The sequence below is a fragment of the Lampetra fluviatilis genome, chromosome 32 (assembly GCF_964198595.1).
Source record: "Lampetra fluviatilis chromosome 32, kcLamFluv1.1, whole genome shotgun sequence".
Taxonomy (NCBI): domain Eukaryota; kingdom Metazoa; phylum Chordata; class Hyperoartia; order Petromyzontiformes; family Petromyzontidae; genus Lampetra; species Lampetra fluviatilis.
The window spans coordinates 8,159,026-8,180,638 of NC_136306.1; the positions used below are offsets into that span (position 1 = coordinate 8,159,026).

General features: G+C 45.1%; 1 protein-coding gene across 4 annotated transcripts in view; it reads left to right on the forward strand.

Annotated features, from left to right (window-relative positions):
• The window catches only part of LOC144943704 (serine/threonine-protein kinase B-raf-like), a 28,343-nt gene extending 13,257 nt beyond the window's left edge, over positions 1-15,086 (forward strand). Inside the window, exons 7-18 of one of the 4 annotated variants that reach the window (XM_078871461.1) lie at positions 477-596; positions 1,503-1,677; positions 3,461-3,503; positions 4,376-4,503; positions 5,115-5,232; positions 5,727-5,811; positions 7,045-7,221; positions 8,364-8,410; positions 10,450-10,568; positions 11,568-11,834; positions 12,245-12,385; positions 13,323-15,086. In XM_078871461.1, the coding sequence (XP_078727587.1) occupies positions 477-596; positions 1,503-1,677; positions 3,461-3,503; positions 4,376-4,503; positions 5,115-5,232; positions 5,727-5,811; positions 7,045-7,221; positions 8,364-8,410; positions 10,450-10,568; positions 11,568-11,834; positions 12,245-12,385; positions 13,323-13,580 (1,678 nt within the window). In that variant the 3' untranslated portion in view covers positions 13,581-15,086. Of the gene's footprint in view, positions 1-476; positions 597-1,502; positions 1,678-3,460; positions 3,504-4,375; positions 4,504-5,114; positions 5,233-5,726; positions 5,812-7,044; positions 7,222-8,363; positions 8,411-10,449; positions 10,569-11,567; positions 11,835-12,244 lie in introns of all 4 variants that reach the window. The other 3 variants (XM_078871463.1, XM_078871460.1, XM_078871462.1) reach the window with 3 other exon arrangements.
• The last annotated feature ends 6,527 nt before the right edge of the window (positions 15,087-21,613 follow it).

Below are 21,613 nucleotides of genomic sequence, written 5' to 3' on the forward strand. Positions count from 1 at the left end.
GTAATTTGCTAATATCACTCTCAATAAAGTAGGCATCACTACACTTTGATCCCGACTGACGCTTGTATATTTGGAGTGTGCATGTTCTCCCCAGTCGCATGGATCTTTTTCCAGATTCTTCGGTTTTTCCCTCCTTTAGAAACATGTATTTAGAGTATTTGGCTGGTATAAATTTCCACATTGATAAGCCACATCTTGAGCTATCATTTATGGCCAGGTCACTTCTGAAAAAGAGCTATATAGCTAAGTGGGCCTTACCTGGTAAAATAAAAAATGGTTTACATTACAGCAGGACAGGAACGGTACAGGAGGCACGGAGCAAACAGGAATGATAAAAGAAACCTGTAACGACCTCGGTGGCTTACATAGATTCGTCTGACCCATGGGCTACCACTCGAACACCCCCTAGTTTATGTAAAGGGTAACTCATCAGTGATGGTGTCGTCTCACCGGGGTACCCACGTGCTGTTTCCCAGGTTCTTGGAGACTGTGCCGGTGGCTCCGGAAGAGGGCTCATCTGGTAGCGCCACACCCGTGTCGCCCCACCACGTTGCGTCCGGGGCAGCGCCCAGCTCTGCTCCGGCGACGTCTACAAGGTGGCGGCCTTCCCTCGTACTTGTCCCCTTCCCCTCTCCTCTTGCTCCACTGTCAACCTGTAAGGTCGCGCTCGTTAAACGCACAAAGCGCTTGTCAAGGAGCATAAACCATCATCACGCGAACTCCGGTCATCCTCGCTAGCAGTGGGTTTTGGCCGACCATGGAATGAAGACAGTCGCTGCATTGTCTGCTTTCAGGTACGCTTCCGTGGCGGTCTGGAACACTGTTCCGATATTAGGAGGCCATTGTAGCTATCTACTTTTAAATCTAAATTGAAAAATTATTTCTTTAGAACTGCTTTTTGTGTTTAGTTTGTCCTTCCACCACACCTCCGATGAGCACAGTTGGCTACGTACGGTGCGAAAGAAGTTCCAACATACGTACATGCAGAATCCCACAGTCCAATTCTTATCTTTACAGAGGATAACTATGTTGAGCTCGTTATGTCTCGCTGATCCATAGCTCTTCGTGAGCCATAGCTTGTCTTTGCAGCCTGCACTTGGCCCGCGGGCCACCAGTTAATGTTGTACTGTGCTAAGTTCCCACATGTATGCTCCATGACTTCATCAATATGCACTGACCAGCATGGTCAAGTATTGTCCAACAAACTACCACGACCCACACGGCGTTGGGAGGTCTTAATTCTGATTTAGACTGGAGGAATCTGACGAGCTATGAAGCTTTTTTCCCAGATGCCCAGTAAATGGGCAGCAAAAGGGCTGTAGTGTACATTTCATGCATTTCAAACTCCATTGCCCTTAACTCGTTTCAGGTGGGTCTACAAACCTACTCGCTTTACTGCTGTGCTCTTTCCACCACTGTCATTGTTTTACGTCCCCTTTCCTTTTCGTAACCCGCCCCCCACTCCCCCCACCCACCCACCTTGCCACGATCTCGTCCCGCAGTCCCGTGGCAAAGCCACCATTGTCGCCGTCGCACTCCATCCCGATCCCGCAGCCATGCCGGCCAGCCGGGGAGGAGGACCACCGTGGCCAGTTCACCCCACGCGAGCGCTCCACCTCCGCACCCAACGTGCACATCAACAGCACGGTCGGGCCCGTCGACAGCAGCCTCATCGAGGTGGGGCACGCAATCAGTGGCGAAATGAGGTCGTGCTCGTTACACACATAAAGTGCTTGCCACAATTTCGATTTAAAGCTTTCGTGACTGCAGGGATTCATCTTCTTGGTTCTTTCGGTAAAGTCACGTAGAAGGGAAGTAATAAAATAATTAAAAAAAAACATAATAAAATAATAGTGAGAATTATTTTATTATGTTTTATTTTTATTATTTTATTACTTCCCTTCTACGTGACCTTACCGAAAGAACCAAGAAGATGCTTGCCACAAGTGAACTGTGATACCTTGCTTGATCTCGTGAAGGAGCATAAGCCATCACGCAAAACTCCGGTCATTGTCACAGCAGCCACTTTTGCTAAACCATCAAACAAAGACGGTCACCGCATCGCGCGCTTTCAGATGCGCTTCTGCGGCCGTCTGGATAGCTCTTCCTTCCGGTATTAGGAAGCCTCTGGAGCTATGCACTTTTAAATTGAAAACTCATTTCTTTCGAACTGATTTTTGAGTTTAGTTTGTTCTCCTTCCCCCGCACGTCAAGTGCGAAAGGACGTTAAACAGACCTGGTCTTCACCTGAGGACGGCTGCTTGCGTTGTGGCCGAAACGTCGTGAGAATTATTTTATTGTGTTTTATTTTTATTATTTTATTACTTCCCTTCTACGTGACTTTACCGAAAGAACCAAGAAGACGTTAAACATGCATACATAGAGCAGTATCATATTTTATAGCTTTCCAACGAAGGTTTATGCATCGGCTCCGTCCACCTCTCCATCTGTCCACTCGTTTGCCTTACCATAATGGGAGGGGGGCACTGTAACTCTTGTAAAGATGATTCAATATGGATGAAACTTTGGGATTATTTTTTGTTGCTAATGGTGCCAAATTGATGTTGCCTTCAATGCGTGAGACACAAACCAGAACAAAAAGGACACCCTTATTCTCTAGATTATCAAGCATACTCTTTCCCTGTATATTTAAAACAAAGGTTTGGGTTAGATCTTATAATCCGGTAGGTTTGTATGTGTGACCAGATTTGTATAATTTTATAAGTTTGCGTGCATCTTTATTTCCGGAGCATTTTATAATTTGCAGACTAATTTTGTAGTTTCTAACACTTTCCAACTAAGGTTGAAAGTGTTTATGCATTACATCTGTTTTTCGTTTTGTTTTTTCCCATAATGAGTGGGACCTAAACGCTTGTAAAAATTATTCAATATGAAATATCCCGTGGGATAAAGTTGTGTCGTCAATGGGAACTTTTCCTTTTGAAAACCGCCAAATGTATCAAAAGGTTGCCCAAGACTTTGGAGGTGCAAACCAGAGCAAACAGAAACTATTTGGAAAAGTTCAAATGCATTTGTGTCTAGCTTACAGGTCAGCTCCCGTTCTGCAGAGTAAATACAAAGACAAATGCATGCATGGTTTTCTAAAACTTGTTTGCCATTTCATCATCAACTTCATCATCACGCACTATGTATGCCAAGTTTAGAATTGTGGCAGAGAATTTCTCATAATGTATAATTTAATCAGTAAATCATTGCTGAGATTCCAGACTTTTTCGTATGAGTGCTCCACATTGGGGTGTTTGGGTTATTCTATTTTAAGGAGAGTTTTTACATTTGTAAATACCCATGAATAAAAACGGATACCACTCGTTCGTGTAACCATTTACTTTCCTGCCATATCCTGGTCACCTTGAAGCTCTTGCTTCCAACTTTGACCGTTGTTCTAGCAGGTTGCACGTTGGTTGTTGTTTTGCTAAGCCGATGTTGTGCCTCACCCTAGGACCTGCGGAGGGGCCAGAACGCACCACAAGGCACTGGCTCAGGTGAAACATGCGCGCCTCACAAGTCTGCCTCTTTGGTGGGACTCAACTGATGCTAAATTTTAATTTGTTTAGTTTTTGTCTTTTTCACCAATATCCCATGTGCTCTATTGATGTTATGTCACGTGATGGAGTGACTGTACATACTATTGTTTTTTTTTGCATTTTGCTAACCCAGGTCACTCTTGTAAATTAGACTTCCCTGGTAGTCTCTTGATTTCTCACCTGATTAAACAGATTAAACAAATGGATTTCAATTTGAGATTACTTGCAGAGCAGTACGGCCCTTAGTCTGATAGAACGGCCCATAGAAGTGGATTAAACAGAGGTAGTGTCAAATGAAATGTGTGTGAATCAGTATGATTTGCGGCCTGCCTCGATCTAGATTGACTTTCTGAAATACCCACACACGGTGTCGGTGGCGCAAGTGTGCGGATGTTTCAAAACGGTGACATTACCCCACTCATGATTACCAAAGATGCTGCTGCTGCTGCAGGGAAGGAGTAGAGGGAGACCGGGGGTGAGATGAGAGGATAGTTGATGTGAATATTGTAGAAGAGGCGCAGAATAGAAGGGCATGGAGAGATAAAATCCGAGCAGCCGACCCAATTCAATAATTTGGACTTATGGTGGGTTTCTATGCAAACCTATGGTTTATTTATGTAAATATACGGATCATGTACGTGTGTGCAAGTTTGTAGGTCAGTAAGTGTATGGGTCCCTTTGTACGGACAGTGAATGTGAAGCACAAAATAGAATCGCACTGGAAAAGTAAAATCTGAGCAGCCGACCCCCATGTAAATAATAGGACTCTTACCGCCCTCACACGCCTCTCTGTACCTACCCCCACCTGCCATACTGCACTCCCTCGCCAGCGCACGCAGGCTTGTCTGCCACCCCTCCTGCCACGCTCCCCGGCACCATCGCCATGACCAAGCCCCCCTCCAAGTCACTACCTCGAGAGAGGAAGCCCTCGGCGTCCTCGGAGGACCGAGCCAGGATGGTACGAGCTGGCGTCGTTAGTGACCCTCGGCGCTCCCATTGTTTGTACGATAAAAATGTTAACCTTAGCTGGTGCCAGCAAAAGTAATTTTTTCATAAAAGATGTTGAATAATTTTGTATTTTTTTTTTGCATTTAGTTTATTTAATAAAGTTCATTTTCTTAAGATATACTTCTGAAGTATTTATTTTAGATTTTGATTTTGATTTAGAAATCATGAATTGCATTGGCTGTTTTACTTGACTAAGGTCATTGGCCTCTGAATAAGGCCACGCAGCTCATCACATTACAGGTAACTCAACCTTGTGGTTTTTATAAAGAAAACAAAATAATGTGTAGCAGGCAACTCTTTAACATAGATATTATTTTACTATTGTTCTATTGTTAATGTGTGCCTTCTCAGCCAGGGCAAGTTTCGCGGAGTCGGTTTCAATAAAAAAATACAGAATTTTTTAAATAGATTTCCTTACAATAAGATTTTGTCGTGGCACCAACGTTAGATGTGCGATTGTGCGCGCGAATGTTCAGCGAGGGAACGCGTTGTTTTTTGTCGCTGACCTTGGGAGTGTGCTCTACTCTTTTTGTCCTCCACTTTTGCTTTGGGGCCCCACAGAAACAGATAGGGCGGCGTGACTCCAGCGACGACTGGGAGATCCCAGAGGGACAGATCACTGCTGGGCAAAGGATAGGCTCCGGCTCCTTTGGAACGGTCTACAAGGGAAAGTGGCACGGTGAGAGGATGGAATGTCGTAACGGTACAATCTGGATGGCCTCAGCGGTTCAAAACATTTCCATCCCCCTCCCCAAAGCCAATTTGTACACGGTCAGCAGTTTCGATTCCCGTGTCGGGTCGGTATTTTATTGTGGGGAATGAACCAACGTGCCTTCTGCAAAGTAGGTGTGACAAGAACCACAAAGTAACTTCTTTGACTAGAATTTGCCTACAAAAGCCACGTGCAAAAGTTAAATTACTTCTATATGAGCCAGGACCTTGGCAAACGTGATGATACATCTTTTTGAGGTCGCACCTAGGTTCATGAAGGACAACCCTTATCGTATCTTTAGCCACACAATCTTCATTGCTGTCGGCATCGAGTACCGGCTCGTATCGGTTTGGCACAGCACGTCAATTTTACGATCAATATTTTTAAGGATGGAAGAGCGAAACTTGGGGGTAAACGGGGAAGCAACCGTGCGCTGTGCCGCGGTTGTGCCGCGCTTGCAGGAGACGTCGCGGTGAAGATGCTCAACGTCACCGACCCGACCCCGCAGCAGCTTCAGGCCTTCAAGAACGAGGTCGGCGTGCTCCGGTGGGTCTCCCGCGGAATGCATAAAACGCACCGCCGTCGCTCGCTGGAGAGTTACGTGCCATCACACGTCGTGAGCGTGCCCAATTAAGAGTTTGCGCACGTGTGCATTGGATTTCGATTTAAAGCTTTCGCGACTGCAGGGATTCATCTTCTTGGTTCTTTCGGTAAAGTCACGTAGAAGGGAAATAATAAAAATAAAACATAATAAAATACAATTCTCACGACGTTTCGGCTACAACACAAGCAGCCGTCCTCAGGTGAAGAACAGAGCTGTCGGAAAGACAGCATCCCTGTTCTTCACCTGAGGACGGCTGCTTGCGTTGTGGCCGAAACGTCGTGAGAATTGTATTTTATTATGTTGAAATTGTATTATTTTATTATTTCCCTTCTACGTGACTTTACCAAAAGAACCAAGAAGATGCATTGGATTTGTTTCCCTGATTGTTTACGTTTGCTTGGTTGTCCATAATAGAGGTTTTTTGTTGAGTTGACGCCATCTAATCCAAAAAAAAACTTACGGATAATATTTGGTCGCGAATGCCGACTACGTGTTAAACAGTTTTGTTGTTCCCCCCCCCCACACCTTACGTACGTAGCCAAACGATTAGCACGTTTGGCTACGTACGCTGCGAAAGATGTTCAACATAAATACATACATTCCCGTCTATTTCGCTGGTAATAAAAACGTGTGTCACTTGAATTGTAGCTTAGCTTTATTTCAGATCAACATCTGGAGCTGTTTTGCAGAAAATTCAGATACATTTATTTCAAATGTAGGAATGTGGTGCAGAAATATTTTTTAAGAAAAAACTTTTTTAAATGTTGGCAAATAACCATTTGGGGTTAACCACTATTGAATTCCAGAACTGATTATTTATATTCATTGTGGTGAATGTATTTCCTCTACTATTGGTTGCATGGTTAATATAAACAAATGAAATACAACTACAAATAGCATAATCCCTTATTACATTTATGATTTATCACAAGCTTACAAATCAATTTCAATGATTAATTGTTGCCATTGTTACATCTAAAATACCTTACAATCGCGAGACAGAATGCCGCAATGACTTTCGTCGATTGATCACGATTGAAAACTCATTTCTTTACCACTGCTTTTTGTGTTTAGTGTGTTCTTCCTCTGCACCCTCCGATTAGCACTATTGGCTACGTACGGTGGAAAAGAAGCCCAGCATGCGTACATTGTTGTTGTTGTTGTTCCAATGGCAGAAAAACTCGCCACGTCAACATTCTGCTCTTCATGGGCTATACCACCAAGCCACAGCTGGCCATCGTGACGCAGTGGTGCGAGGGCTCAAGCCTCTACCGCCACCTGCACATCCTCGAGACCAAGTTTGAGATCTTCCAGCTCATTGACATCGCTCGCCAGACGGCCCAGGGCATGGAGTAAGTGCGACGTGTTGGGGAAAGTGGCGGGGTGGGGGGGAAATGGCCTTGTACATATGATACTAAAATAAAATAACACACTTTTTATTTTACCAGGTAAGGCCCACTGAGCTATATAGCTCTTTTTCAGAAGCGACCTGGCCACAAAAGATTGCCCAACGAAGTGGCTTATCATGTGGACATTTATAGCAGCCATATACTCTGAACGTATGTTTTTAAACGTGAAGGGAAAAACCGGAGGACTTGGAGACAAATCCACACAACCACAGGGAGGATATGCTAACTCCAGATATACAGGTGTCAGGGTGGGGATCCACGACCTCTTGTATACCAGGCGAGGTAGTTAACATCTCGCCACACGTACAGTTATTCCTCGTTTTTACACCCTAGATGCATTCCTGCAAAGTGCCACATTACGCGAGGAATTACTGCACATACATTACGGGGCATAAATAAAATTTGTAGTCACATTTGCGCAATAAAATCAGCCTTTGCGGTCATCCCATGGAGGGACAGAGAACTCGTTTGAATGTGCATTGCCGCGTACTGTATCGCACCACTCGGCCGTGTAGCTCACGAAAGTAGTTAATCGCCGACCGCGCAGAATACGCGTTATAACGGTGCGCTTTCCGCATTGTGCGTAAAGTGTTCCCCAAGGGAAGGAACCGCATTATAGCGACAACGCGTTGTGTGAACGCCACGCGTAAAGCGAGGACTCGCCGTAAAACCACACATTGGGTTACGCTTGGCGGCAGTGAACAATCGTTCAGAATCAGCAACGTTGTTTTCATCCTCTTCGTGGAGGAGCGAGCTGCAAGGCTTTAAATAAAAGACTTGCTCATAGCAATGCACAATCGAAGCCTTGCTATAACATTGTAACTGAGCTGCTGTATCGTGATCACCATCATGCATTGATCACAATCAATTGATGAAGGCATCATTCCCCACCAAGTGCCATCTCTCACCATCCTGCGATGTAACTGACACCTGCACACGAGCTATCGAGTGTGGCTTATTCTTATCGTTTTTGAAATAATGTCCCAATTATCAGTTATGAACTTAAATATGTCCTTGAAAAGGATTTTATATGAATGCTTGTTTTGGAATGGTAATACTTATGTGCGTGTGTTCTCTTTTCCCAGTTATTTGCACGCAAAATCCATCATCCACCGAGATTTGAAGTCGAATAGTATCCTTTCTGCGATGATGCATTGCATATTAGGGATCTATGTACTCGCAAGATGAACATTAATAACTGATTTAAGTCTGAATTTGTGTTTAAGCGGGGACCTTGCTGGACACTTTAAAGGTCATGTGAACTTACTGACGGTGTGGATCTTTGAGGCTGGACTCAAGACATTTTTTATTTTAACCAGTTACCGAGTAAACCAGACAGTCACTGTTTAACCTGCACTACAAGAAATCTGGTTTGTTAATGCAAATGTGTGTCATCTCCATATATATAAAAGGCAAAGTTGTGATTATGTGTCTGTTCAAAATGTTTAACGTACTTCCCGACATGCAACAAACTGGAAATTTGCCATGTGGGTACTTTCCAGACTACACCATGCAAAAATTATAAAAATACACTTTATTTTTTTTGGGGGGGGAGGTGGGAGCTCAATAATGCATATATTTTTTGCATGGCAAGTGAGCTGTGACGTAAAATCTGTCACGTGACCCGCGCATGTGGAAGCGTAACACATTGTAGTGTAGTGGTTAGTGCGCTGCGCTACGAACCCGGCGACCCGAGTTCGATTCCCGCTCACGGCCACCACCGGTGACGATTATTTTAACCGGTCTTGGGCCTCCCCTAGGTCGACTCAGCCTCAAACGAGTAACTGGTGTGGTGTGTGAACATCGCCACTGGGGAGACAAAGGCGGCCGGGTGTGGTGAATCCAAGTCCCGGGCAAAGCCGGGTAGTACAGCTAGTTTGTTATATTTGTTTGTGCGAGGGTTTTGCCAGCAGGTGGTGGTAGTAGGTTAAGTGGCAAAGTTTTATTTTTTCTACGAATGTAACAAATTTGCACGTTGTATGCAATATAGAGGACAGGATGTAATACACACATTTACATATTTAGTTTGTCTTTTTTTTACCAATTTTATTCCTATTCAGTCGTAATGGTGGCATGACGCGAATAGCCATTCGGAACGCTTGGAGAGCGGTACTTAACGCCGTGTTACACAGCGGTTCGCAGAACGAGATGTCAGAACTGCTTCGGAATTATGCAGGTGACCTCTTATCCACAGACCTAGGGGGGCAGCACGTTCCGCCACACCACGCTACACGGAAATGTTCATCGCATGACAGCCAAACGGATATGTTTAATTCCCAGAGCTTAAACTTTATCAAATGAAGTTCAAAATTACATGTAATGTGATGTTTGAGACCATCAACAAACCACGCATGAGAATACAGTGTATGTACGTGTCATGTTGAACTTCTTTCGCACCGTATGTAGCCAACCGTGCTAATCGGAGGTGCGCAATGGGTGTCTGCCCAGATTTTAGTCCAGGATCTCGGTGGGGTCCCCTCATCTGTCTGACCTCGAAGCCACCTGCCACCTCTTACAATGCACACATTTTAAATGGGTATTGGATATTTCTGGGTCACACCAGCCAGCTGCAAAAGAGTCGCGAGAGTTGCTGTTGCCACTTTTGCCGGTGTGACCGTTTAAGAAGAAGAGTGGTTGAAATGAATGGATGGTTGAGTTAGTGGGTGGGTGTTTTGAGTGTGTGGGTTCGTGGGTGGGAGAGTCAGAAAGTGGAGTGCCATGTCTGCAAATTGTTAACTACCTTGCCTGGTATTTTTAAGTTCGTAGGTTCGATCCAAACCCTGCTTCTCAAAACAATCTATATAGCTCAGTGGGCGGGTGGGTGCGTGCATGAGTGTGGATTTGAGATTTAGTGGGTGGCTTGGTTAGTGGGTAAGTTCGAGTGACTCAGTGGTTGAGTTAGTGGGTGGTTACGTTAGTAGGTGATTAAATTAGTGGGTGGGTCAGTAATAATGTGGGTAGTGGCTGAGTGGCTGAGGGAGTCGGCGGGTGGTTGGGTGGGTGAGTAGGTGGGTTATAAATTGAGTTAGTGGCAGGGTAAGTTGATCTGAAAGTGGGTGAGTGAGTAGGTGCACGGCTGGGTGAGTTAGTGAGTAGATGGATGAGTACGTGGTGTTGACACTCCCCACTGTCGCAAAATAGTGGACTTTTCCATGATGTGCTGCCGAACAGACATCTTCCTGCACGACGACTTGACGGTGAAGATTGGAGACTTTGGCCTGGCCACAGTGAAAGCTCGGTGGAGCGGCTCTCACCAACTGGAGCAGCCGTCTGGGTCCATCCTTTGGATGGTAGCACTACTTCACTACCAGCACCACTGGCACCACCTATACCAAACAAAAAGACAAAAATCCCCCGTATAGTCCGAGTAGGCTGCTGGGGTAAGTGCTGTTAGCGAGCAACTCCTGAAGGCTGGCAACGGCACACGAGGCAGTGGGTGGCCAGCTACACGCCCAGCCGCCTTTGTTTACACACCACACCAGGTACTCATTTGAGACCGAGTCGACCTAGGGGAGGCCCAGAACCGGTTCAGATAATTGTCACTGGTGTTGGCCGTGAGCGAGAATCGAACTCGGGCCGCTGGGTTCATAGAGCAGCGCCCTAATCACCACACTACCGCTCCCCATAATACCACCACCAGAAGCACCAGCAGCCCCAATTAAACCCGCACTATCAGCTACACACGAGGCTGATATCACCACCTGCACTTCCGATCACGTTGTACAAACACGCAGTGTCGCACGAATAAAGTGCAATATTATATGGGGAACCACCACATGTAGCGTGTCACCATGCAACAAGACTTCACACACCGCACCACTGCACATACAGTGTGTACAGTGCACACTTTACCACTGCACAATGCTCCCAATTTGTCAAACAGCACAAGATCATAATTCACAATAGCATGCACAAGTCTGCACTGCTGTGAGTACAGCACCGTAAATTTGCCGATGTAATTTGATTATTTTCCTGTACACATCAGTTTCATCACCATAACTTCACGAGTAATGTAATGTTTATCCCTGTATCAATGCACTGCTGGATGAATGCCTCCCCACACACCTTTTGGTCATGGGGTTTCACCATACTTTACCACACTTGTCTATTCTGGCTGGTGATGGGGGGGTACCCAGGATTGGATCATGTATAACTCACCACTGAAGTTTGGTGCAGTGCATTAACCACTGCACCTCCGCCGCACCCCATTTCACTAGTAACAATTGAATCGTCATTGCATTCGTCATTGAATATAAACAACATTATTCACTATAATCCCCACCTGGCAGGCACCGGAGGTGATACGAATGAAGGAACGGAATCCTTACAGCTTCCAGTCGGATGTGTATGCATTCGGCATCGTCCTGTTCGAGCTCATGTCCTGCCAGCTGCCCTACTGCAGCATCAACAACCGTGACCAGATCATCTTCATGGTGGGGCGCGGATACCTCTCGCCCGACCTCAGCAAGGTGCGCAGCAACTGCCCCAAAACGATGAAGCGGCTCATGATCGACTGCTTGAAGAAGAAGCGCGAAGACCGCCCGCTCTTCCCACAGGTGCGTTTTGTAGTGGCACACACACGCCAGTAATCCGGGGCCTTGGAGGCAAGTTTCGGTGGTTCACATAGAGGAGAGCTCTTAATGTCTGATGCCGTAGCCCCATGTCGGTGGACATTCTCTCCAGCGAGTTCCTTCCTCTGGCTACCACTCCATTTTTACTCTCAATCTCCAACCATCTAAGCGCTATTATTATTTTTATACACATGATGACGTGGCCTAGTTTATTCTTGGAAAGAAAAATCTACGTTGGCTTTGCGATGTGTGGTTTTGCACCAGGCAGTACTCATGCAGTGACCCTGACAGACTGCCCTGCTGACAAACTTGACTTGAACTATCATCCTTGACCCCACAACTGGTCCGCCTTCACCCAAAACTACCCCCCCCCACTTTTTCTCCCACCGTCGCAGATTTTGGCATCCATCGAACAGCTGGCACGGTCGCTGCCCAAGATCCACCGCAGCGCGTCGGAGCCGTCGCTCAACCGCGCCGGCTTCCAGACGGACGACTTCAGCTCCTACACGTGCGCTTCTCCGAGGACCCCGATCCAGGCGGGCGGATACGGTCAGCGCAGTCGTACACTCGTGCCGCAGTGCCCCCTCGGCCTCAGCTTCTACGGCTGGGGCCGCAACGGGGCCTGCGGGAGGCCTCGGTGGCCAATAGGCGCTGCCCTGGCTTCCCTGTCTGCGCGCTCACCGCAGCGACCCCCTCTGCTTGCGCCGCTTTCGCACACGGGACCAACTGTTGCCTTGGCGTTATTAATTCTCTCCCCGTCCTTTTATTTTACTCTTTGCAGTGAGCGAACACGCGCGTAATCAGGTTTGGCAAGCGCAATGGAAGTAAAGTTTTGTGTGATTTGAATAAAGGAGTCATATTTTAAAGCTGTGTTAAGTGAAGATGATTCTAATGTTTATCGAATGTGGATTTAAAACACTAACAAGATCCAAATGTAAATAACATTTTAACAGCTCCTGTTTGTGCCGATAAGTAAAATCACCAGCTCTATTTTCATGCCTTGTTGTGCCCCCTCCCCCACCTGATTTTTTACGATTGCATATCCTCCTACCCTACACATTGGTAATGCTCTGACATTACAGTTATTGCAGCAAACGGCTCAAGTGGCCAGGAGCTCAATAATCTGAGGTCCTGGCACCAAAAGTCTTGTTGTCACAGCAACTCACTGTGCGCTTGTAATTAAAGTTGGTTATAATCTTTGAACATTTTACCCCTTTCCAATTAATTGAATTATGATTTGAGGTTAAACTTCGATTTGAAGAATATTTTTTCATTGTGGGGAACGTAGCTAGTTCTAGTGGCAGCAGCGGTCGTATTGAACCGTTTACAAAATATGACATGATTAGAGAAGCGTCGATTCTCACTCGCACGATCCAGCCTATGTAGTCGATTTTAATCTATGCATTCTTGCGCCATCTAAAATTACCGCTTTTCCTTCCTTCCCCCCTGTTCTGTTCGCTAAAACCTCCACAGGAGAGTTTGCGGCTTTCAAGTGAATGGCCCCTTCGCCGGCAGACGGAGAGGCACCGCCACCGCACGCAGCGCTCCCCCGCTCTGCTGCCCTGGGACTGGTGTGTCGAGCAGGGGAGGGAGGGCAAGGGTCATGGGACCGGAGGTCAGGGGCCGGAGGTGAGGGCCGTCAATCGAAGACGGGAAACGGGGCTCAGGAGAGCCGGCACGATTAACAACCCACCGAGTCTCAGCTCGGCTAAAGCAGACCACATCATCTGAAGCTACGTGAGGTTTTTAGTTGCTAGTGGGTGGTCTCTAGGCTGTGTAAAGTGTGGTATGGGTCCAGATGTCCAATATCCCAATGATGTCACTGTTACATATTTATGAATGTTGGGAGTTATCATTTCTGTTTTGTTTTTATAACCTAGTGCATCCTGGAAATGGATAGCATGTTTATCAGCGATTTAGTCACAGGTGATATTTTTATATATTTATTTAAGGTGACGTGTTCAGTGAGGTCTTTAAGTAATGGTACATTAATTTCCATTCACTTCGTTAATGCAATAATTAACAGGGTTTTTATTTTATTTCTGCCATAGATGTCTTTAATAACTTAAAAAAAAGGTTTAATTTAAAGATAGTATATTAAAAAAATATATATAAATTATGTATAGGTCAATGTTGTCAAACTTACAGGGAGATTGGACTAGTGATTTAACTGCACTTTGCACCTAGCCTATAGTTTCTTCACATTTTTTTCTGTAAATTTCCTAACTGTAGCAAAAAAAAATGCATGTCGGAAGCTTATTGTGCTAGTGACGATGATGTGTGGGTGTCTGGGATGAATGTATTTAAAAGTCAGATAAGGCAATATTTTTTGTTTTCATTGTCAAAAAGGAAAAACATAACTTAGCCTTTAGAGTTTATTTTCCGTGCAGTTTTGTTTAATTCAATCCTATACATGCAGTCAGTTCTACGTAGCCTCGGTGTGTTAATGTCCCGATTTAATGTCGGCCGCAGTCTTCCCCCGACGTGGAGGATTGCTCTCGACATGTCCTAGATTCCTGGTGACTTAAGCCCAATGTTGGGATCGGGATGAGCAAAGGTTGAAATTGTGAGGTTCACTGGATGTGGAACTCTTCCTATCCAATGCAACATGTGGATGTTGGGCTTGTGAACTGTCCTGCCTTTGCAGTATCGCGTTCAGTCACATATGATGATCAACAACGTACGATGATCATAATCGTTGCTGATGATCGGCAACGATTCGGCATCCAACTCGGTAAGAAAATAATGACATTTATTTTGTACTCCCCAATATGTAACCAATTTATTTGGCATGTTTCGGAAAAGTTTACCCGTAATGTGACTCAAAGCAACGTTATTTTATAGTAGAGTATTTCAAAAAACAAATGTCGTGACAAATTCGGCGTGATAATTTCACTTAAAAATAAGGTAAGATAAGAGTGTGAACTTTTGCGCACATGTAAGCATATGCTTCGTCAAAAAAGGCACTTTGTTCAACAAGAAACGTGCGTGGAGTTTCTGATCGCCAGTTTCCCTAAAACCCTATTGGAGCGCCTGTAAATATTCCAAGCACTTTATTTACAGCCATAGTCTGCATCGTCGCTTGTTCCGCTACATGACAATAATGTGAAGTTGTCTTGTGTTATTATCTTAACCTTTATCTTGCTGGAACGCAAAAAAAAAAGAAAAAATATATACTTCGCGAATGGAAGAAGAAGGGAGTAGGTTGTGGTTTGCACAATTTTTACATCAGAAAAATCTTATTTTGTTTGAATACACAAAAGTAGCTACTATCTCTATTCTTTAATAAATTATATATGTATTTATTTAGCTTTTTTATTTTAAGAATGTTTATTTTATATTTTTTTGCAGTCTGTGTGTGTTTTTAAGGTCATTGTGTATAGCTAAGCAGGCCTGTGCCAGATTGCCGATATGTAGACGATGCGGATGGGAGGGCATCGTCTATTCGATGGGTCATATTTTATGAGCTAACATTATTGAATAGAGACGGATTAAAAAAAAAAGTAAATATAGCCACTTCGTGTACAATGCAAACAATTTACTGTAACTATAAGAGAAACATTTCATATACATAGTTATATCTGCACAATTTAATTACATGTCCATGCCTTGGTTTACCATGTAATGGAAATTGAAATTATTTGATATGTAATGTTCGAGAATCCAGGTTTGCTTGCGAGCATTTCATGATGATTGTGTTGTTCATAAATGCCTTTTAAGTATTTTTATTTGCAGTCTATACGTATTTAAGTTATCGCTCACTTTTTAAAATATTTAATGTCTTGTAAATTATGATCAGCTCATAACAGGAAAGGATGTCATCGATATTTTACCAAAAAAAAAAAATCTCAAAAGTTATGGATCATGGATTTCGCTTCGAGCGTAGTTGGGGGCATCTTGTGCTCACGTTCCTTAATGGTCGTTGTTGAGCCCAATTTGGCATGCAGATCTTTGGAACGGCCCTTGTGATACGACCGCAGTGTAGACCTGACGTCAAAGAATATTTGTCGCAAGCAGCTCGGGAGTGTGTTACAAATCTACACGGGTATCACCCTCCCGAGGTGGAAAATATAAACAAGGAAAATCATTGCCAATTTTGACGAAGGAAATATGGATGTTGATCAAGTCAATCATGGGCTCTTACTGAAATAGTTGGTGCTTTACTGTTGTTGTTTTAAAGTTTTGGTTTTCATTCAAATGAGACCAGATTTTGGTCATTAAATGTTGTTGATCGTTTTACATATCTGTAGTTTAATATAAGACCGTTTATTTAATAATTTAAATTTAACCAATGGTGAGGCATTACAACTGCAGGTTAAGTGTGAATGGGGAAGATCACACATTAGATAACTTTGGCACATGAATCTGCTACAACCAGTCAGGGATTTCTTCTGTCAACCAAGAAGACAATTTTGGCCCACAACAACCATTTTCGTTTCAACAACACGTTTGTATATCTCACAGCACTGGGTCTCACTGCAGGCAAAACTTCAGTAAATGACCTCATTAAGAATTGTTCATCATTTAACCATTGTGACTAAATAAGAAACTAAAAACGTTCCACCCTTGCCGAGATTACGAAGACAATGGGGGAACATGTTAACACAACTGTGATCACATGACTGTGATCACATGACTTGTCGAGCCCCATAGTCGGTATGAAACCTCATGTTGCGGTCTCCTGGAGTCAAGTTTCGAGTCGTATAATTCCGGCAATGTGGCGACGTGTTTGCTCCTCCTGTCCACCTCGCGCTCATCTCTTCAACTGTTCTGGTTCTGGCCACAGGCACTTGTCATTTGAGATGCCTTCTGCAGTAATCTTTTATTGGGGGGGGTTGGGAGTCGGGAAGTGAGAAGCTTTTTTGCTAAGATAGTTTACATCACGTGATTTGTTTTCACTGTGCTTCTTAAACTTAAATTAATAATACACTTATTTGAGCATTTGATATCTATTTTTTACATTTGTATCATGTTCGCGTTTTGTATTTTGAAAGAATACAGTGTGATGTTTTATCATTTCAGGTTCGTAAAATTTTTAATGTTGATCTGATTTCGTTTTTATTTCTTTGTGATACCATACACTGGCGCATGCTACGGACGGTTGATATAACCTGTACGTTTGAGTTTACTTGAAACAAAATTAGAACATTTAAAAAATGTGTTTTGGGTGCGTACTTTAGCATCCAAATTCTTTGGGTCTTTTGGTAAAGCCACGTAGATAGAAAAATAATAATAATTTTATTATTTTTACCGAAAGACCCCAAAAATATGAATTCCTGCAGTCACAAAAGCTTTAAGTCAAGATTTAGCATCCACGTTAACTAAATCCCTACATCGCAGTGCCCAGTTAACTTAACGCTTTGGCCACGTCTGTAGCCATGCATCGCTGTTCTCCGATCGTACATGTAATTCCTGCACACTTTACGGAGTCACGCAAACCTCTCTTGTGTAACGCATGGGAAACGAATCCACCCTCTTTCCTATTAAAACACCGTCCAAATGGCAAGCACGTACGATTTAATCCAACTGCTGTGCTCACTCGTCGTTTTGTCGGCTTTACGTATGGTTTCTCCCGTTAACCACACACGCGGTACACCAACAATCCATTTCCTCCTTTCTCTTGGGTTCTCTCTGGGCTGTATGTAGTTGTACAATTTGTGCGTGCACAACGCAGAGGTTTTTGATAGCTGTGACGAGCAATGTAATGCATACATACTGTGTGTACTGTACATTTGATTTAAAACGGAGACCTTGGATGTGTTAGCGAAGATTTATTGGAAACATGCTTCAATAAAAGAGATGCATGTATTGCTGACTGCTGCTCCTCCCCCCCCTTCCCTTGTGTTCAGCGTTCATGAGAAGGAGGTTGTGAATGCGACGACCTTTGCGTGTTACCTGAAGATGATTGAAACACACTGCGGCCACTTCACGCGGCTAATGCTCGGCCGATAAATGTACATTCATAGCCCTCTCTATCAATCCTAAACTAAACTTTGTATTTTACCAGGTAAGGCCCACTGACTTGGTAGAGCTCTTTTTCAGAGGCGACCTGGCCACATGACAGCTCAACGGGGAGTGGTTCATCGTGTGGAAATTGATCTTGGCCAAGTTGCTCTAAACGCACGTTGATTCTATATGTGGAGGGGAAAATCGGAGGATCCGCATAAAGGGGCCGTCCATAAATGACGTCACGCACCTAGGGGGGGGGGGCGTCAGACATTTGTGACGATGGGGAGGGGGGGTTTGAGAAATGTGACGTCACGTAAAAATGCGCAACTTTAAATAAATACAGACAACACGTTATACTTAGTTAAATAGACTTTTTAATGTTTTCTCCTACAGATTAAATACGCACTACAATGACAATAGTTTAAAGCAATTTGAAGCATGTTTTTTATATTTGAGGGGTGGGGTCTGATTTTTTGTGACGCCGTGTGACGAAGGGGGGGGGGGGGGGTCAAAAATCGTCCAAAGTCGCGTGACGTCATTTGTGGACGGCCCCAAAAATCCACGTGAACATGCAAACTCCAAATTTACAGGCATCAGCAGCGTGGGGATCCAACCCACGACCGGTATACTAGGCGAGGCAGTTAACATCTGAAGGTGAGGACCATTACAACACATTCCTGCGGAGGGAGCTGGTAGGAACGTTGGGTTGCTCGCTCAATGGCCAGGGTCAACGGCGGCGTGGTGTATTCCGCAAATATGCCCGACTGAGGGCGGGCACAAGCCGGCGTGAGTAGGTTAAACGTTGAGTTTTATAAGGGCACCGCGGGGTGACCAGCCCCTCCTCACCCAGCCCCACCCAGCCCCTCCCTGCACGACGGACGGACACAATAATCTCCTGTGGGCTGGTGTAACCAGAAGGTTCCTACCAGTACCACTCGGTCATACCACGCACGTTGCAGCTGTGGGTGTTGCTGCTCTGCCATCTGCTGACGAAATAACCTCCGTAGTTTATAGCGTGCGTACACTATGTTGAACTCCTTTCGGCACCGTGCGTAAGTCGCCAACCGTGCGAATCGGAGGTGCTATGGAAGCTCAAACCTTAGCTTTGGAAATCGAACAAAATTGGGTGCATCGAAGGCGTCGCGCTTGGTTCGTCTGGCCAAAGGAGAACTCACATGCATTTCGGGTTGTATTGAATTGCAACGATTTAAACAGGCAAATATGACCGTGTGTTTTGTGTTCAGCACAGCCCCCATCAAGCGCGGTGTTGGCGTGCTCCACACTTTTCCTGGCCTTGTTTTTTCAGAGTTCATCAACTCGAGTGTCCCGTCTCAACATCCCCCGGCGATTTGAGGCATACAAAAAAGTGAAGCGTCCCACGACGATTCTCAAACCGTCCATTGTGTCCCGGCAACGTGGCCAAAAAAAGCGAACCGAAATATGCGCGTAACATTTGTTTTCAAATTCACACACCGTTATATTCTTAGCATAACATTGTGCAAAGAAACGCGCTGTTCTCTCGCAGTCAACCCCTGGCTACTCCACCCAGAAACAATAAAGGAAGAAGAAAAAAAATTATTCCTGTTTTGACAGAACCACCGATTCTTTACGGCAGAAGCACAAACCTCACCGGGAGGTGAAACAGGTCACGCGGCGGTGTCTCGAACCCGACCTCGGCGCTTCTATTTCCTTAACGCCTCCTCGGGGAGATGACATTCTCCCGGAAGAAGTCCTTGGAACGCACGATCCCACCACATCCTCCTTGCACGTTCCTCAAGGACCGGATGTGTTCTTGCCATCAATTACCCTATCTTTGGTAGCGTGACACACGCGTCGTCTTGACTTGCGACGCTACGTGGTGGGGGGGGGGAAGGGTCCGGTCCTCTTTAGGTGCACAGGGATGCAGCCCGAATCCGTTGTCGCACCCCATGTTGTCAAATTCGTGTACGATCAATTCAAAGAAGGGATATCCGGCGGCGGGGGCGAGGAGGGGGGGGAGATGAAATCAACTCGTGTCGGTGCCAAGTGCATTCTTACATCGCAGGATCGTGCGCATTGACCGTTGTGGGGAGGCCTTCATCCAGCAGTGGATTGATCATGGTTGATGATGACGAATGCATAAACGACTACTACTACAGAAGGATTTCTTTAGTTAATGCCCCAAGTTATTTTTTGACACCATGGTGGGCGCAAAAATAAGACGGCGATACTTTTTCAACGAGCTCGGGTTGTAATAAATCCATTTGTAAACAAAGACTGCCATCTAAACATAAATCAAGTGGCTGCTCCGGTCGGGGGCGCTCCTTATCAAAGTCGCAGTGTTGCAGCTCTTTAAGCAGCTGGCAAGGCGATACGTTACACGAGCCTCCTGTTTTCTTGGTGCGCTGCCGAGATTATATCCTCACCAGCTTTTTTTGCCCGTACAATGACGGGTGTATATTGCAGTAAATCTGAAATATTCAATAGAAAAATTGTTCAGCTCATGATTATTAATGAGGGGGTGGTTGCCCCATGTGGAGTGACGTGCTAATGGTTATTGGGGAGGGGTGCGGCATGTGGAGTGACGTCACCCGCTCATGATTATGAGCTGAACAATTTTTCTCTTGAATATTTCAGATTTACTGCAATATACACCCGTCCATGGACGGGCAAAAAAGCTAGTTATATATAAGTTGTGATAATGGGGGGGGAGGGGGGTTAATTGAACATTCGTGCATTGATTGTCGTACTCTGGTGTCACGAAATTATTATCCACCACAGTCGGTCCGCGCCCTTGTTCAGAGCGTGTCAATCGTGCACAACGAATCAAGGGCATGGTTAAGACATTCCAAATCTTGTTGAGATCCATTGCATTCTAGCTCGGGTTATTGTCGTAAAGCACGGGTAACAAACATCAATAAAAAAATCCGCATTGGTGTCATATTAAGAAAAAAACATTTGGAAGGAATTGTATGGGAGAGAAAAATGATGGGAACCCCCTCAAGCTTCTCCCACATTAATAAGTAATATTTAACAAAAACTATTTTAAAAACACGCTTTCATGAAATGTACCGTACTAGTAATGGAAAAACTCCAGGAAGTGGCCCCGAAGCTTGCCATAACGTTAGGGACCGTGGTGATTTACAGCCAACGTCAGTTGAGCGTGGACAATTAGACCCAAGCCGAAACATAACAGATAAAAAAAAAAGTTTAAAAATATATATTTTTTTAATGATAGAATATAGTATTGTCATCAGTATGACATAAGTATACCAAGTTTGCAGTCGATACCACATTGGGAAGTGGGTAAAAATAGAGTTGCAAGATTTGAGGATACAACAGACAGTGAGTTAATACTGGTAGGAACCTGGTTACACCAGCCCACAGGGGATTATTGTGTCCGTCCGTCGTGCATCCAAAAATGGGTGGGGCTGGGTGGAGAGAGGAGGGTGGGGAGGGTGGGGAGGGGCTAGGTGGGAAGGGGTGGGTGGGGAGGGGCTGGGTGGGGAGGGGTTGGGTTGGGAGGGGCTGGTCACCCCGTGGTGCCCTTATAAAACTCAACGTTTCACCTACTCACGCCGGCTTGTGCCCGCCCTCACAGTCGGGCATATTTGCGGAATACACCACGCCGCCGTTGACCCTGGCCATTGACCGAGCAACCCAACGTTTCTACCAGCTCCCTCCGCAGGAATGTGTTAAGAAGCGTGTAATAAAAAAAAGAGCAACTCTCACGGGGTCTGGGGCCTTTTGAGTCTCTGCCAAGCAACAGCCAAAAGGCGACAACTCGCGAGCCCCCCACCCGCCCCGACCGCCGCCTTGCCTCGTTCGAAGTAGAG